At 40.9% G+C, this 18,608-nt stretch overlaps 1 protein-coding gene across 14 annotated transcripts in view; it reads right to left on the bottom strand.

The window, feature by feature from the left end:
• LOC117541890 overlaps positions 1 to 13,931 on the bottom strand; it is a 29,977-nt gene extending 16,046 nt beyond the window's left edge. For 2 of the 14 annotated variants that reach the window (XM_034209176.1, XM_034209182.1), the window contains exons 1-14: positions 13,807 to 13,931; positions 3,453 to 3,746; positions 3,054 to 3,149; positions 2,788 to 2,892; positions 2,519 to 2,623; positions 2,253 to 2,357; positions 1,984 to 2,088; positions 1,714 to 1,818; positions 1,445 to 1,549; positions 1,181 to 1,285; positions 913 to 1,017; positions 634 to 747; positions 374 to 478; positions 110 to 214 (exon numbers count right to left, since the gene is read on the bottom strand). In XM_034209176.1, coding sequence (XP_034065067.1) covers positions 110 to 214; positions 374 to 478; positions 634 to 747; positions 913 to 1,017; positions 1,181 to 1,285; positions 1,445 to 1,549; positions 1,714 to 1,818; positions 1,984 to 2,088; positions 2,253 to 2,357; positions 2,519 to 2,623; positions 2,788 to 2,892; positions 3,054 to 3,149; positions 3,453 to 3,484 — 1,292 coding nt within the window. In that variant the 5' untranslated portion in view covers positions 3,485 to 3,746; positions 13,807 to 13,931. Of the gene's footprint in view, positions 1 to 109; positions 215 to 373; positions 479 to 633; positions 748 to 912; positions 1,018 to 1,180; positions 1,286 to 1,444; positions 1,550 to 1,713; positions 1,819 to 1,983; positions 2,089 to 2,252; positions 2,358 to 2,518; positions 2,624 to 2,787; positions 2,893 to 3,053; positions 3,150 to 3,452; positions 3,747 to 4,152; positions 4,357 to 11,887; positions 11,957 to 13,806 lie in introns of those variants that run through there. The other 12 variants (XM_034209186.1, XM_034209187.1, XM_034209190.1 and 9 more) reach the window with 10 other exon arrangements.
• Positions 13,932 to 18,608: the final 4,677 nt, after the last annotated feature.

The following is an 18,608-nucleotide window of genomic DNA, read 5'->3' as shown; positions in this document are numbered from 1 at the left end:
GTATTGACAGTATTTATCTCAATATGTTAAAGTGATTCTTATCAGTTTAATGATGTATCCACTGTCTCTATGTCTATTTCAAACGTTCAACTTAACCAACATATTTTACCCTGGTTCTCTTTCTCTGAAGTTTAAAGGGTCCTCCTTGGACCAGTCACTCTTCATGGAAAGATCGCTGGGTGCAGGAGACACTGGTCTTTCTGGCTCAAGCAGGCTTTAAAACAGAAAACATTTACGGTGTGAACCTTTTTAATGTTATTTTGGAGTCCCAAAGCAGAATTTACGAGACGTATCTCATTATGTTAAAGTAATTCTATTGAGAATTTGTATGTCTCTTCTTACTGTTTCAAACTTTCAACTTAACCAACCTTACCCTGGTTCTCTTTTTCTGAAGTTTAAAGGGTCCTCCTTGGACCAGTCACTCTTCATGGAAAGATCGCTGGGTGCAGGAGACACTGGTCTTTCTTGCCCAAGCAGGCTTTAACACAGAAAACAGTTTTTACATTTTTTTAATATTGTTGAGCCAAAAAGTGGTATTGACAGTATTTATCTCAATATGTTAAAGTGATTCTTATCAGTTTAATTATGTATCCACTGTCTCTATGTCTATTTCAAACGTTCAACTTAACCAACATATTTGACTCTGGTTCTCTTTCTCTGAAGTTTAAAGGGTCCTCCTTGGACCAGTCACTCTTCATGGAAAGATCGCTGGGTGCAGGAGACACTGGTCTTTCTGGCTCAAGCAGGCTTTAAAACAGAAAACATTTACGGTGTGAACCTTTTTAATGTTATTTTGGAGTCCCAAAGCAGAATTTACGAGATTTATCTCATTATGTTAAAGTAATTCTATTGAGACTTTTTCTCTGTCTCTTCTTACTGTTTCAAACGTTCAACTTAACCAACATATCTTACCCTGGTTCTCTTTTTCTGAAGTTTATAGGGTCCTCCTTGGACCAGTCACTCTTCATGGAAAGATCGCTGGGTGCAGGAGACACTGGTCTTTCTTGCCCAAGCAGGCTTTAACACAGAAAACAGTTTTTACATTTTTTAATATTGTTGAGCCAAAAAGTGGTATTGACAGTATTTATCTCAATATGTTAAAGTGATTCTTATCAGTTTAATGATGTATCCACTGTCTCTATGTCTATTTCAAACGTTCAACTTAACCAACATATTTTACCCTGGTTCTCTTTCTCTGAAGTTTAAAGGGTCCTCCTTGGACCAGTCACTCTTCATGGAAAGATCGCTGGGTGCAGGAGACACTGGTCTTTCTGGCTCAAGCAGGCTTTAAAACAGAAAACATTTACGGTGTGAACCTTTTTAATGTTATTTTGGAGTCCCAAAGCAGAATTTACGAGACGTATCTCATTATGTTAAAGTAATTCTATTGAGAATTTTTATGTCTCTTCTTACTGTTTCAAACTTTCAACTTAACCAACCTTACCCTGGTTCTCTTTTTCTGAAGTTTAAAGGGTCCTCCTTGGACCAGTCACTCTTCATGGAAAGATCGCTGGGTGCAGGAGACACTGGTCTTTCTGGCTCAAGCAGGCTTTAACACAGAAAACAGTTTTTACATTTTTTTAATATTGTTGAGCCAAAAAGTGGTATTGACAGTATTTATCTCAATATGTTAAAGTGATTCTTATCAGTTTAATTATGTATCCACTGTCTCTATGTCTATTTCAAACGTTCAACTTAACCAACATATTTGACTCTGGTTCTCTTTCTCTGAAGTTTAAAGGGTCCTCCTTGGACCAGTCACTCTTCATGGAAAGATCGCTGGGTGCAGGAGACACTGGTCTTTCTGGCTCAAGCAGGCTTTAAAACAGAAAACATTTACGGTGTGAACCTTTTTAATGTTATTTTGGAGTCCCAAAGCAGAATTTACGAGATTTATCTCATTATGTTAAAGTAATTCTATTGAGACTTTTTCTCTGTCTCTTCTTACTGTTTCAAACGTTCAATTTAACCAACATATCTTACCCTGGTTCTCTTTTTCTGAAGTTTATAGGGTCCTCCTTGGACCAGTCACTCTTCATGGAAAGATCGCTGGGTGCAGGAGACACTGGTCTTTCTTGCCCAAGCAGGCTTTAACACAGAAAACAGTTTTTACATTTTTTTAATATTGTTGAGCCAAAAAGTGGTATTGACAGTATTTATCTCAATATGTCAAAGTGATTCTTATCAGTTTAATGATGTATCCACTGTCTCTATGTCTATTTCAAACGTTCAACTTAACCAACATATTTTACCCTGGTTCTCTTTCTCTGAAGTTTAAAGGGTCCTCCTTGGACCAGTCACTCTTCATGGAAAGATCGCTGGGTGCAGGAGACACTGGTCTTTCTGGCTCAAGCAGGCTTTAAAACAGAAAACATTTACGGTGTGAACCTTTTTAATGTTATTTTGGAGTCCCAAAGCAGAATTTACGAGATGTATCTCATTATGTTAAAGTAATTCTATTGAGACTTTTTCTCTGTCTCTTCTTACTGTTTCAAACTTTCAACTTAACCAACCTTACCCTGGTTCTCGTTTTCTGAAGTTTAAAGGGTCCTCCTTGGACCAGTCACTCTTCATGGAAAGATCGCTGGGTGCAGGAGACACTGGTCTTTCTTGCCCAAGCAGGCTTTAACACAGAAAACAGTTTTTACATTTTTTTAATATTGTTGAGCCAAAAAGTGGTATTGACAGTATTTATCTCAATATGTCAAAGTGATTCTTATCAGTTTAATGATGTATCCACTGTCTCTATGTCTATTTCAAACATTCAACTTAACCAACATATTTTACCCCGGTTCTCTTTCTCTAAAGTTTAAAGGGTCCTCCTTGGACCAGTCACTCTTCATGGAAAGATCGCTGGGTGCAGGAGACACTGGTCTTTCTGGCTCAAGCAGGCTTTAAAACAGAAAACATTTACGGTGTGAACCTTTTTAATGTTATTTTGGAGTCCCAAAGCAGAATTTACGAGATGTATCTCATTATGTTAAAGTAATTCTATTGAGACTTTTTCTCTGTCTCTTCTTACTGTTTCAAACTTTCAACTTAACCAACCTTACCCTGGTTCTCGTTTTCTGAAGTGTAAAGGGTCCTCCTTGGACCAGTCACTCTTCATGGAAAGATCACTGGGTGCAGGAGACACTGGTCTTTCTTGCCTAAGTATGCCGGAACACAGATAACAAACAAAGACAGAGTCCCAAAATAGTTAACAGTATGTGTCTCCCTATGTCAATGTGACTAGTTTATTCTCACATCAATAACACAGGTAAAAAGTTAAAAGATGAATATCACTCGAGAGCTTGGATGTGAAATGCATTTCTCATGTTACTAGGATTATGCTCACTTTTCAACAATAGTACATTTAGCATGCAACTGCATGCACTATGTATTTATATGGTTTGACTTTCACATCCTGTGTTAGGTGAGATTAAGTCGATAGAAAAAAAAGTTTTACTTACTGGTCAGTTGATGTGTCCTCGGCCTGAGACATGTTGATTTTTGAGGCAATATGGTCTGTGTTGTACTCTTTGATGGACAAAGCGGTTGTATGGTGATCCTTGCGCCTACTGATTTACATAATGTTCCAGCTCCTTGCCTTTTCTCCAGGCAATAGTTGCAGCAAAGTCTCCTTATTATGGTTCCATCCTGTTTTGTACATGGACTTGTCTTTGAAACGAAGGCTGTCCATCTATATAGCAGCTTTTCTCCAGGGCCCAGTGGAGGGCCTCATAGCCCCATTCAATGGACCTATACTGCAAAATTATCAAATTAAATAGATAAAGATATTTGGTCATTTACAAAGCTATTTACATTTTTGAAATCGTTAATGGGCTCGAGAATTTACACAAATAAAAAATGCAATGAAAAATGCTTAATTACAATGATCGGCTACATTTGAACATTAAAACAGTAATAACGACACATCAGGTAGACAAACGTGTTTTGCTACTATTATCTAGCTTAAGTTCCTTCAGATGCAGAGACATTTAAATATATTTTGTTTCATATGACACAAACACATACAAATACTTCAAGCCTTTAAATCCAGTGAACAAGTCATAAACAAGGATAGAATTTCCCTGAAACAATAATGGAACATTAATTCAGTTCTCCTGATGTATGTATAAATGACAAATAAGGAATTATGTCTATACTAACATCTAACATCTTGTGACTCTAAGTCAGTGGTTAACCCTCTGTAGTCGGTGGACGAGCCGGTTCTTCGAGGTGCGCATATTTGACGTATTTAATCATATAAGGATTAGAAATATGATTCAGATATCCGCGGAATCGCTGGAAGTGTAGCTTTCCAGCGGTACCTCCTGTGAGACGTTACTCGACTCACAGCAGCCAATAGGGCTGCTCAAAGCAGCTTGACTCTGCGTTACACTGTGTGGGATTGGTGGATTGGTGTGTCCGTCAAGGAAATCTCGGCCGGCAGCCATGTTTGTCTGAAATGACCAATGGACACTCGAGAAATCACTAAGGACCTGCCCACCAAGAAAAAAAAACATAAACCACTTCGCTAGAGATTTTTGTTGCTAGCAGCAGTGAAGATGGAGCCTCGGAACCTGAAGGCTTCAACTCTTCTGAAGAAGTAATATACAGGGACAACAAGGATCCATTTGGACATGGGTAAGTGTAAATATATCAGTAATAGTGAACTGAATACCACGAAAATGAACAGTGGGTTTATTGATCTTTTTTTTATCGATAGTCATTAACTTTTTCTTGGGACAAAATAGACTCTCCATTAGCAACGTTTACTCTGTGTTAATGTGTTTTATGTGTAAACGTTATTTTGGTGTGTAAAAGTGAGATTATATGTGTAGATGATTCAAATAATCCTTTATTCGTCCTACAACGGAGACATTTACAGTGGCTATAGACATGTTTTTGCCATCGATTATTTTATCATACTGTTCTGTACAGGTTAGACTTTGTCATAGATCTATATGTGTATATATATATGTGTGCCTGTGATTTTTACCATACTGTCCTGTACAGATGAGAGTTTATTATCAGATGTATGTATGTATATGCATGTCTGTGATTTTATACTGAATGTAAAGTAACTGGAAATACCTGCGTGTGAGAGAGAGAGAGAGAGAGAGAGAGAAAGATTCCTGTCCCACCTGCCAAACTTTCTTTTTATGTGTGCATTGTTATCTGTGCTTGAGCAACATTTTACTAGAACTTTATTGTAATGAAATGAGTAGTAATTATTGTCCTACATTTGAATTAGTTTTACAGAGAGGATTCACATCTGCCTGGGCATAGTGGCCCACAGGCGGCGTTTATCCAGCAGCCAGAACCTCCATCTGTGCCTGCCCCCAGGTCAAGATCTACCGTGGCTCAAGGGCCTTCACCAGAGCCATCACCACCAAGGACCGGAGGACCAGCATCACTACAGCTGCCTCCACCTCCATCTGTGGCTGCCACCAGGTCAAGATACACCTAAGCACAAAGCATCCACCACAGCCATCACCATCAACCCAGCCAGTGTGGAGGTCTCGTGGAGTTCTCGTAGCACACGTGACCCCCCACCTACAGCAGCCAGACCCACTGTCTTGGAAGACGGACAAAGACTTTGACACTGTCTTTACATGTATAATGAATAGTTGGTTGAAAGTTCTGATGTTCAATATTGTAAATAGTGAGATTTTCCAGTTTCTTATATTTATATAAATAGTTGGTTGAAAAAAAACATATCTATAATAAATTGTTGGTTGAAAAAAAAAGTTCTAATGCTCAATTTGTATTTGTACACATCACATGAGCCTTGGTATGTAATATGAAGTAATTATTCAGTCATAATGTATCTCAGTGGATGCTGTGGTGAAAGAAGAGTGATAAACACCTATTTTACTCAAAATTCAAATTTAATTATTTTCATTTTAGACATGAATTACACATTTATATACAGTGTAATTCATATATTTCACTACGTTTGTGAACCTAGAACTTTGCTAAACCAAATCTAAACGCCAAAAAAATTGGATGACATGAGTGAATCTGTGTTTTCACAAGAGTTTTCAAAATGTCCAAAGAACGGATGTCAAATGTTCAGCTTTAAAGCTAATTATCTCATCAAACAGTGCTCTAAGGTGAGTGACTTGCATTTCTAGCAAGATCAGAGACTGTCCTGAACATTTTGATATGTAACATGGGGTGCCATGTTATAACAAATACATTTTAAAGGTGATTTAAGGAAACATCTAAAAATCGAGAAAATACCCTTAGACTCCAGAGGGTTAATGAATAACCATATCACTAATCGCTTGGTACACATATGGTGTGATAAAGATTCAAACTATACAAAAATGTGTATAAATTAGTATGTTAACCTTACAAGCTAGCAAGAAAGGCTTGAGATTCATATACCACAATAGTTAGCCCTTCCAAGGGTCTAACGATACAGCCCGCCAGCAGTCGGAGCTGACAAAAAAGGATTTAAAGAATTTTTTTATTCTTTTACAGAGCTGTGAAAAGTCGGTTTTTATCTCAGGTCCGATCCCAACGCTGGGCCGTGGAGCAGGGCGTTTCACTAGGATCCTCAGCCTCCACACCTGGCTCCAATCTGCCTGCAGAGCTGCCAATGTTGGTTTTATTGACAATTTCAATCTATTTTGGGACCGACCCGCCCTCTTCGGCACTGATGGAATCCACCCCAGCAGGCTTGGTAGCCGCATGCTAGCGGCTAACATGCATCACGCTGTTCAGACCTCTCCCTGACTTTTACCCCCCTACTGGAGGAAGTGGCAGTGTTCTCCAAAGCAACCAAGGGGCTGTGGTCTCAGTGTGAGGCTCTGCGTCTGTGTCAGGGTGTACTACAGCGTGCGTGGAAGGAGCCAGCAACGGGGGAGAAGAGATGGCAGGTGGTGGTCTGCAAGAGGCTGTACTCATGGCCATGCATGGAATGGCAGGCACTGGGCACTTTGGCATCACTGACGGTACGTCCACACAGCAGCGTTACAAATATCTTGGAGGTGGGCGTATCTGAAGCTTGGGGATTTTTTGCGAGCAACGCGACCAACAACCAATCACATGAATCTACCGCCCCCGAAAGACAGAGCAAAAAACCCCGGTTCTTCTCCACATAATGTGATGCATATAGTCTATGATGTGGCACAGGTAAAGTGTCAGCGGGAAGGGCTATGATGAACATTTATGAGATTAATGTCTATGGTGCTATTTTATGTTACATTCCATGCTGGCTAAATATACTGTCTATGCTTGCTAGCAATGTTAAAACGAAGTAAACTGGATATAAAATTCCCAAACAGGCGAAAACCTACGAGTTTCACCCACTGTCTCTGCCACCTCCCTCCATGCCTGGTTCCTCCGGTTTGTATCCCGGTAAGTTAATAGGGACTGGTCATAAAGAACCGGGTGATTTTCTACCGTAATAACTAATTTCTCCTCCATTTTGTTAGGAATATAGAAAATTAACTATTATGTCACTCCCAGCTTACACACGGTTTGATTGGCTAGCGCTTGTACTGTCAGATTTGCATAAACGGGATTTGATTGGCTGATGCTTCCACCTCAGCTTCAAAAGTTGAACATTGCTCAACTTTTGAAGCCTGACGGCCCGTCCACACAGCGGCGTGCGTTGAAGCTTCCAACGCTTCTGCCCATTCACTTTGAATGGGGTGACGTCACTTTTAGCCGAACTGCATCGTGGGAAGCGATGCGGAGCGTTGCTGGCGTAGCTCGCTGCAAAAGTTGAGCAATGTTCAACTTTTGACGCCTCGGCAGAAGCGTCAGCCAATCGAATCATATGCCAGTACAAGCTCTAGCCAATCAAACCGCTGCTTGTGTGTCAGGGGCGGGAGATTCATGTGATTGGTTTTCGGTCGAGTGTCAGACACGCCCGCCGGCAAGCGTCAACGCACGCCGCTGTGTGGACGGGCCGTAACGGAGCCTACACACGGCGGCGTGCGTTAGCGCTTGGCGGTGGGCGTGTCTTGAGCTTGGGGAGTCAACGCGAGCAACGCGACCAACAACCAATCACATGAATGTCCCGCCCCGGACATACAAAGCAAAGCATTCATGCTACATCCATGCTGGCTAAATATACTGTCTATGCTTGCTAGCTGTCCATTCAAACGAAGTAAACTGGATATAAACTCCCCAAACAGGCGAAAACCTACCAGTTTCACCCACTGTCTCTGCCACCTCCCCCCATGCCTGGCTCCTCCGGTTTGTATCCCTGTATGTAAAGAGGGACTGGTCATATAGTACCGCCACGATAATTTCTCCTCCATTTTTTGTCATATGGGAAATAACTGCGGTCTGGCTCTCCCAACATACACGCGGTTTGATTGGCTAGCGCTTGTAATGTCAGATTTGCATACGCGGGATTTGATTGGCTGACGCCTCCGTCGAGGCGGCAAAAGTAGAACATTGCTCTACTTTTGCAGCGAGCACCGCGAGAAAAGCTACGCTTTGCTCCCACAATGCAGTTCGGCGAATCGTGACGTCACCCCATTCAAAGTGAATGGGCAGAAGCGTTGAAGCGGCAACGCACGCCGCCGTGTGTAGGGGCCGTGAGATGCCTGGAAATCTCCGCTTTGCTTCCCCCAATGCAGTTCGGCGAAAAGTGAGGCAAAGTGACGTCACCCCATTCAAAGTGAATGGGCAGAAGCGTTGGAAGATTTTTTTAACGCTGCTGTGTGGACGGGCCGTGAGAGTGTCCGCCGCCTTCGCCAGGGCTGCTACTGGGGGCAGTGCCGGAGGGATGTCGTAGACTTCTGTCGCCGCTGTGACCCTTGTATGGCTCGTAAGGGGCTCCGCTGCAACAGTTTCCCATTATCTACAGGGTGCAGCTGCCTCCCAAGGGGAGAAAAGTTGTGCTCCACAGAGACAGGTTGGCTCCGTACAGAGGAGTCGCTTCTCCACATGCCCAAGGGACACCGGGGCCCACAGCCTCCCCCTCGACACCCCCACTCAGGTCCCACTTGCGAGCAGAGCAGCAGCCCCCCGTCAGTGACTGAGTTCCCCCCACCTTCTTCCCTTTTTCCCCGCCTGGACCAGAACCGGCACCCCCTGTCCCCGTTACCCCAGCCCCCCTGCCGAGAAGGCAGACACGACCCCCGAGTCGGTTCAGAGACTTTGTTTGGTTAAAGTTTATAGTGAGACCCCTCGGTTCCTGTAGAGGGCAAGAATGCGCCCTGGTCTCACTGGAAGGGATGGTAGTCCACCCAGACCTTCCTTGTTCAACTAACAGTGTTTAGTTATAGATTTTTGTGCCAGGTTTTATGTGTTCCTCGTGGGCGAGGAACTTTGTAGTAGGGGGGTAGTGTAGCGACCCTGTATAGCAGGGGTGCCCAACCTTTTTTGAACCGAGAGCTACTTTTAAAGTTGCCAGTCTGCCGAGATCTACCAGTCCAAATAGAGAGGCGTAGCCATTACTGACAGCCTACGACCAGGTAAATACACACTTCTACTTGTATAAAACTGACCTTTGTACGATTAATACTTCATAAAATACTGCAGATCCTTTATCTTACCTCTTTCTAATCTACACACATACAAGTATTTAACTGAAGTTACACAACAGTGTTGTTGATACAGAGTTGGAGTTTATTCACATGTCACACTACAGTGGGTAATGTTTTCAAGAAACATTGAACAGTGCTGCCACATATGACACAGGACAAAAAGAAAAGACTCTGAACCCTTTCTTTGCCATTATATAAAAATAGTGTTGCTACAAAAGTATAAATGAGGCTTACTAATAAGACAACTCTGATCTGAAGCTACTCAGGAATCTGCTGCAACAGTACAATAAAAAAGACAAAATTAATAGAATCAAACCCTTTTTTTGTTGCATTTTAGTCGAGTATAAAAATAAATGCCTTTAAAATAGGATGCAAGCAACACTAGTTTCTTAACCTGAATTGATAATAGACTATAATCAATTTAAACAGAACAGATCTTAATGTTTGCATTCTTATACCATTTTGTACAATAATTATAATGAATAAGTTCAAACAAACTCAAATGTACAGATGATTAATAACGGTATCTAACTGGAGTTTTTATCATATCAAAAACCTGTTGAAATGCTACTGTTATTTGTATTACGCATCGGCAGCCTCCAGGAATGCTTCTTTCACAACTTCGCCGTCTTTGAAAGACTTCGTGTGTTTCGCAAGAACGTGACTGACACGATAAGATGCTCTGGTAGCAGCCTTGCTCTTGTTGTTGGGCCTGGTGGAAATGGACTGCTGTGCATTTAGCTGTCCTTTCAGGCCCCTCCCCTTTTGGGAGCGTAGGGCAGAATTAGGAGGGAATTCCGTCTCGTAGCGTTTGTGCACTGTTTTGAAATGCCGCTCCTAAATTACCCTTCTTCGATAAAGCCACGCTCGCATTGCAGATGAGACAGATGGACTTTGAATTGGAATAGATACAAAAATAATCATCCTCCCACTCGGAGTGAAAATTATATATGTTTTGCTTCTGCCATAATTGCGGTCTTTTGTGTGTGCGGACTGTCACTCCTGTTGACACGGACAACGTTAGCGAACTAGTGCACTGCCCACTGCTCACCAGCCACGCCCAGACACATGGGGTCACGCCGGCCAATCACAAAGCTTTGATGCCTTCAAGTGCATTATTCTGGCACAGGAAGATTATGGTACAGGACATTAACGATAAAACAGAATATTGTTGTTCTATTTTTAGACACATCTCGCGATCGACTGGGAATCTCCCCACGATCGACCGGTCGATCGCGATCGACTGGTTGGGCACCCCTGCTGTATAGGGTGCTGAGTGTGTCACTCAAGCATCCCCCGTCTCTCTGCCAATCACGGAGCTGCACAGTGATGCTGGTCGGGGTGTGGGCCTGTGGTTGGGGGAGCAGAGGGGGGAGGGCGAGGAAGTGGTGATGTTGACCCTGCCATATATGTGTGTGAGTTGGGGTGTAGAGTTCAGTGTGAGGATGAACATGCAACCTGTAACATGTAACATGTAACCTGTGAACGTGTGTGAACAAAGGAGTTATTAAAACCCCAATAACTTGAAGCCTGTTTCCGACTCCCTTTGTCAAACGCTACAATATCATCGCAGGCCGCATCAGCATTATGGTTGCATACAAAGGGCCGGTTGTAACTTTAAGACTATATAAATAAACATATCTAAATATATATAATAAATATAAAATAATGTATTATATTACATTATTGCGTCTGTATTGGATATTATTGGTTTTGGTAATAACTACATCTGAAAGCAGAGGTCTAGGGCAAATAATTGCAAGCAAATATTCAACAATTACACCAACAGCACAATTTATTTAAAAAATGAGTTTGGTAACATAAACACATGGTTGTGCATTGATATATGGTAGACACAAAATACTGTATGTGGATGCACACTTACATTTATCTGTTTTACTGTTACATAAATCCCATGAATTTGTGAGATTAAGTTATCCTCATCATATCTCATCGATCATCTTGCGCTAGTTTCGCGGCTGCGAGGCTCCATTAGAATTATATTCTTTGCAAGCTCTTGCGTGCCACATCCGGCCCGCAGGCATTGAGTTTGACACCCCATGGTTTACATTATAAAAGATAAGGTTCACAGCAAATTATCTCAAAAGGTAAAGACAAAGGCATTGTGAGCAAATTTTCAGACACCATCAGGCGATCAGCAATACGTTCGAGTATAGAGAAGTGCAACTTGTATGCAAGCATGTGGCGTATATAGATAGACTAGTATATAGTGCCGCGCACATGTCAGGATGTTACTGATGTGGCGCGGAGTGATAGTGAGTAGTAGTAGGCCTAGTGTATATGTAAGCCTGCATCTAAAAGTAGGCCTGCCTGGCTGAAGACCTGTTAGGTAAATAAAGTTGCCTCATAGAAAGGTCTACGGATACCTTATTACTGCGGTCAAGCCAGCCTCCACTTCGGAAGAAACAGTCAAGTCACCCCGCACATTGTATTGCGGTGCGCGAATAGTATGCATTACGGTAGAGACCTGGAAAAGCTGCCTTCAAAATAAAAGCGCTTACTCGGTCAATAACAAATATACCTAAAAAAACATACCAAACATATTCATATACTGGAGCTTAAAGGTGGGGTAGGTAAGTTTGAGAAACCTGCTCGAGATACACTTTTTGTTATATTCCATGGAATGCTCTTAACATCCCGATAGCAATGAATATCTTAAGTGCTTTGACAAAAAATCCATAAAAAAATGTCATCTGTGGAAGCTGTAGTATTGTAAAAAGCACGACCAATCATTTTAGCCGGCCCGGCTAAAATAATTGGATGGCCTACCTGCCTGTCAGCCTTCCATCTCGTGCACAAACTTATCTCGTGCCCTCATTGGTCATGTGCGCGTTCGTGTGTGTTGGAGGAGGGGCTCTGTAACGAAGTGGCAGATTTTTTCCGGCTGTGTATTTTCAAATTCTAGCGCACTCGAGCTGGTTTCTCCAAAATGACCTACCCCACCTTTAAATGAATAAATATGTACTATATAATGTGATCAATAATGATTTAAAACAAACTACGTATAACTACTACATTATAACTGAGTGAATGTAAAACTTAAGGAGTTTCAAAATAAAAGACCTTTGAAGTCTCATATATGAGTTATCATCCCTCTGTTTTTAGACAAGAATAAAACAAAAACTCTCCAGTATCAAATACGTATTTCACCTCAGGGTGATAGTAGGACACCCCATCTAGTCACTCAGAGAATATCAGGACAATCTGATGTAAAGTTTCAAAATAAAAGACCTTTGAAGTCTCATATATGAGCTATCATCCCTCTGTTTTTATCATAGGTTTTTATAAATATATGTGAGACTTCAAAGGTCTTTTATTTAAAAACTACATCAGATTATCCTGATATTCTCTGAGTGATGCTATCACCCTGAAGTGAAGTAAGTATTTGATACTGGAGAGTTTTTGTTTTATTCTTGTCTAAAAACAGAGGGATGATAACTCATATATGAGACTTCAAAGGTATTTTATTTTTGAAACTCTACATCAGATTGTCCCGATTCTCTCTGAGTGACTAGATGGGGTGTCCTGCTATCACCCTGAAGTGAAATACGTCTTTGATACTGGAGAGTGTTTGTTTTATTCTTATCTAAAAACAGAGGGATGATGGCTCATGTATGAGACTTCAAAGGTCTTTTATTTTGAAACTCTACATCAGATTATCCTGATATTCTCTAAGTGACTATTTGGGGTGTGCTGCTATCACCCTGGAGTGAAATACGTCTTTTATAATTGACAGTTTTTTATTTATTCTTATCTAAAAACAGATGGACGATAGCCCATATATGAGATTTCAAAAGTATTTTATTTTGAAACTCCTTACATTCACTCAGTTATAAAGTGGTAGTTATACGTAGTTTGTTTTAAATAATTATTGATCACATTATATAGTACATATTTCTTAATTTAAGCTCCAGTATATGAATATGTTTGGTATGTTTTTTAGGTATATTTGTTATTGACCAAGTAAGCGCTTTTATTCTGAAGGCAGTTTTTCCAGGCCCCTACCGTAATGCATAGGATATTCGCGCACCGCAATACAATGTGCGGGCTGGCTTGACTGTAATTTCCGGAGTGGAGGCTGGCTTGACCGCAATACCTTACTACACTCCATGACATGTGGTCAATTATACAGCATAAAGGACTATTACATAGACCATGCACAGCTTGTCATATCTATAGAAATGCGGCAAAACATACATGAAAGCAAGTTATTAAAAAAACAGATAGCCTACACATAGGCTACAAGTAGGCCGTTTAAGAAATAAACAAAAGGCATCCTTCTTACCAGTGCATGTGAGGAATAAATCCTTTAACCGTTATTTTCTAATGCAGACTTTCCTCTTCTAAGTGCTTCGTTATTCCTCCCTACTGGCAGAACTGCGAGAGCTACAGTTTCACTTTCATTTGTAATCGCCCCACCAGCATTGCCCTCCCCCCGAGAGTCCTCTGTATTGTAAAAGTGTTATGGATGCAATGGAAAAGAGCACGCATCCATTCAATACAAATGTATAAAAAATTGAACATGAAATGTATATTTTCTTATTTTACGCAAATGCGTTCAGTAAATAAAGATTGGAAGAAATGTCTTAGTTATTTAAACAACAATAGATTTCAAAACACCAACTGCAAAATGCAAATGACTGAAGGCTCCGGTCTATGGAATGCCGTTTACGCCAAAATTAAATAAATTAATAAATTAATTCATATATATATATAAATATGCCTATGAAATAAATAAATAAGGTTATGAAATACATTCTGAAATAAATAAATAAGGCAATAAATGTATATTTAAATATACATTTATTTATTTCATGGGACTTTAATTTCATAATCCCACATTTATTTATTTCAAGAGACTTTTATTTCATAATGCCACATTCCATTTTTTATATTCAAATGAATGGGGCGTGGTTAGCTCACAGATCCAGACCAAAGGAATAGCACCACAACACGTATGCCCCTTTCACACCAAGGCTTTTCCCGTTCTTGCTCCGTGCTAGAGCTTTTCTGGTTCCGAACCGGTTCTTCGGTTCAGCTCCCGCTCTGTTCACACCGCTCAGAGCCCGACTGGTGCTGCGTCATTGTGCCATCATTTGCGTCATGACGTAACCGTTTGCGTGCCTGCTTCATAAAGCCAAACCGCGTGGAAACCCCTCACATCAACAACAACAACAATGACCTATTGAAGCGCTACTCGTTTTGGTTTTGCTCTGTCGAAACGAAGTGGAAGAAATGGGGTGACTTTACTACCAACTCTACAGTCGTTACATGCTACATTCAAAAGTTCTTTACAATCATCATCATCAACTTCAACGACGATTCCGTAGGAGAAAGAAGATAAACATACGTCCTATTCGATGGCGTTAGAGCTAGCTGTTGTTAGCCTCTGCATGCGCCAAGCTCAAAATACCCAGCTTTGCAGCATTAATTATGGTATAACATTAAAACTGATGCCCCTGCCCCCGACTCCGACGTAAGCGTGACGTATGCGGTGCTTGATTTCTAGACCGACAACATTTTGGTGCTTGAAACGAACCAGATTCCAGAGCTTAGAGGCGGCTCCGCTGCGGTGTGAACAGGAAAATTTGTGCTTTTCAAGCTCCAGCTCTGAACCGGCCCTGGAACCGCGTTGGTGTGAAAGGGGCATTGTGGGCAGGGACGCGGGAAGGGGGGGTGCTGAGGGGGTTGCAGCACCCCCATCTGTTGGCGGAGAGTTGTAACTGCAATGCCAAAAAGTTCACTAAACAAATCAATACAAACGTTTTATTTTGAGTTACTATTTTTGAGTTAGCATTTTAGTGTAAGCAGTCTATAAAAAGTTTCACTATATAAGAGAAAGTGATAATGCGGTGTTCTTCTTCTGTTGCTCTTCTATAGAAAAAGAAGCCAGTGCAGACAAGATCAGGGATGGGAGTTTTGTGAAAGGAGGATTTAAGAACTGGCGAAAGGCAGGGGAAACATTTAGGGAGCATGAGAAGTCCCATCAACACACAGGCCGTCAACAAACTGGCATTAAAACGAACACAGATGAATGCACTGCTCTCACAAGCTGTTGCTAAAGACCAAATGACTGCATTTAATATGACGTTATTATACAGGACCAAAGCCCCGAATGTTTTTTCTGTAGCCCCGGACAATTCTTCCTCAATAACATAATACATTAACCATGCTTTACCTGAACCACATCATGAGAGGACGGCAGAAATGTAATTTCCCGTGTTCAGTGAATGCAACAGAGGCAAGACACCAGACCAACCAGAGAGTTGAATGGAAATAAACATCTGTCTTATTGGCTGACACCATGCTGTTACTCTGGTTCAAACTGCATCCACCAAACAATATGATTTATCTCGACCTCCCCAAAATAACCAAAATCTGACACGGTGTGAGATGTCTTTTTTAGCTGTTCTGTCGTCATTTCCTGCGATCCTCTTCATGCAGTCAGTCAAAATGAATGTGTGTGTGTGTGTTTTTTTTTTTGTATGCTTGGGTGCATTTTCTAAGTGTAAATTCAGCCCTCACAAACACAATGACACAAGGCAGTTTGTTTTTAACCAAAACAGTGTCTTTGAAAAGCTCTCTGATACTGACTCTGTGCATTAATAATCTAATATGGCCTGACCAATTTTGCTGTAGTAGCTTATTGGCTGCACAGATACACAGACACATGAATAAAAGCAATTTTTGCACAGAAAAGGACACACACTAGTGCACAGACATGTATTTTTGGGACGAAAGTCTCTGCACCTTCATCAATATCCAATGACAGCCCTGTAATGGTTGAACTGCTATGGGCCACACACTTATTTAAGTATTAAAGTGAAAATGCAAACGGAAAAAGTGAAAATGTTAAATGTGTTTCAGTAAAGCAGTTGCAGCTCTTTTTGTTTTACCGTAAACCGAGCCAGGCCATAAAGTGGTTAGTGATTGACAGTAAGGTAACACAATAAACCTATTTGTACAATCCACTCTTGTGTCATGACTTCAAACAACACCTGCTTTCTTTTCTGGAGCAATGTAAAATAAAATAAGTAATGTTTAAGAGATAAAAAAATTCTTCCTCCCTCAAAGATCAGCTCAAAGGAATGGTTAAGAATTGCTTTTAGTTTAAGATTAATATCACATTTATGTTTGCTTTAGGCCAAGGGTTGCTGTTTCCACTACAGACAAACAGGTTGAAGAGTGTTTGTTGTGTCAGGGAATCTTAGAGTCTGTGTGTGTTTCAGAATAAAAGCATGGGTAAATAAGGGTAAATAATTGAGAAGACTCCCCATAGCAATGCAGGAATTTGGAACCTTTCAATCTCACTCCTCATGCATCGTCTCTCACGAAGTCCACATACACACACAATGCAAACATACAAAAGGACCCACACACACATGACCCTGCAGACCTGTGCTGTGTTTGGTCCAACAGCTTGTGTGTGTGGGAGAAGCAGAGATTCAGAATGTGAGTGTGTGATTTCACTGCTTTAATTCTGTATCACACATGGCCAGCACCTGTTCACCGCTCCCCTCCATGGCTTTTTATTACCCATGCCTCTCATTGAACCCTTATTACCCTTCCACCCTGACTCACCCCTTCCCCCTCATACCTCACTCTTCATCTCTTTACATCTGCTAACATTCGGCCTACTCCCCATAAAAGAGTATTTTTTCTATTGCACTTCCATAAAGACGTCTTGGATATGTTGACTTTTTGTTCCTTTTTTTGGGCCAAGTTTCAAAATGCCTACACATCCCATGATGCAATTTAGATTTTATTGGAAAAGACACAGCTTTTCGGGCTGAGCACTGCAAAAAAAAATTGTGACAAATTGTGATGTAAAATATTGGTGGAATTATTATTATTACTACATATCAAGAATAAAGACGAAGCTGGAGCACTACATTTCACCACAAGAGATCTGCTGTGTGTGTGTGTGTGTGTGTGTGTGTGTGTGTGTGTGTGGTGTGTGTGTGTGTGGTGTGTGTGTGTGTGTGTGTGTGTGTGTGTGTGTGTGTGTGTGTGTGTGTGTGTGTGTGTGTGTGTGTGTGTGTGTGTGTGTGTGTGTGTGTGGTGTGTGTGTGTGTGTGTGTGTGTGTGTGTGTGTGTGTGTGTGTGTGTGTGTGTGTGTGTGTGTGTGTGTGTGTGTTATTAAATGTGCACTTTACCTGTGGCTGGGGCATTTAGTCTTGTGATACGACACGTTTTAAATGTTATTGAGCCACATCTGAATTATTTTATTGTTTTATCACTGCGGTGTCATATGAATTAGCTGTCACACAATTGCAGAAATATGGTAAATGAAACAATTGCATCAGCAGGAAGGTCATTTTGTTTGACTCTTTTAAATGACAAATTGTATTATGCTCAGTTGCTACATTTTTAAAAGATTTGAGATTGTGATAAACAACATAGCAACAACATAACAAGTGAGATTTTGTTATTGGCAGATTTAATCTGATTGGATACAAAAAAGAATTACTTATTGACGTTATATCTATATACATATTTCTTAGATTTCATTAAGATCACCATGTGGAAAACCACATGTTTCTATAATCCCCTTAATCTAGTTTATTTTATTCTGTCCCTTTCTCTCCTTTTCCCCTCCGTCTTTATGTTTATCACTAACAAGACTACGTCCCGCGTATCTGTCGGAGCGGTCCGTCTGCAGAACAAAGGAACTGGACAGTTTCACAGCCAACATGCTGACAGCACTAAGCTCATCAGAGGCTGGACCCCGTGTTTTGTTGTGAAATATGTATCTTCCTGCTCATGCCCTGACTCCGAGGTGAGGAAGGGTTTTAAAGGATTAAAGTGATGAATGACCACGGATTTAAGAGGGGAAGATTTAACTTTAGACACATTTGTTCCTATCATGTTTGAACTGTTCAGTCTAGGATGATGAGGTGCAGCCTACACTCACCAGAGAAGAAGAATTGTACTTTCATCCATCCCTTTAAATACCTGGAAATAAAATATACGTAAATCGATCAGGTAAAATATTTTTTTTTTTCATTATATCATTATTTCTTTAAATAAAAAATAAAATCTGTAAAGAAACGATTATTAAAACTCTAAATGACTGAATTAATGTAG

Source organism: Gymnodraco acuticeps, unplaced genomic scaffold (genome assembly GCF_902827175.1).
Source record: "Gymnodraco acuticeps unplaced genomic scaffold, fGymAcu1.1, whole genome shotgun sequence".
NCBI classification, from domain to species: domain Eukaryota; kingdom Metazoa; phylum Chordata; class Actinopteri; order Perciformes; family Bathydraconidae; genus Gymnodraco; species Gymnodraco acuticeps.
Note: the sequence above shows the minus strand (reverse complement) of the source record. Positions and strands in the feature narration are given on the sequence as shown.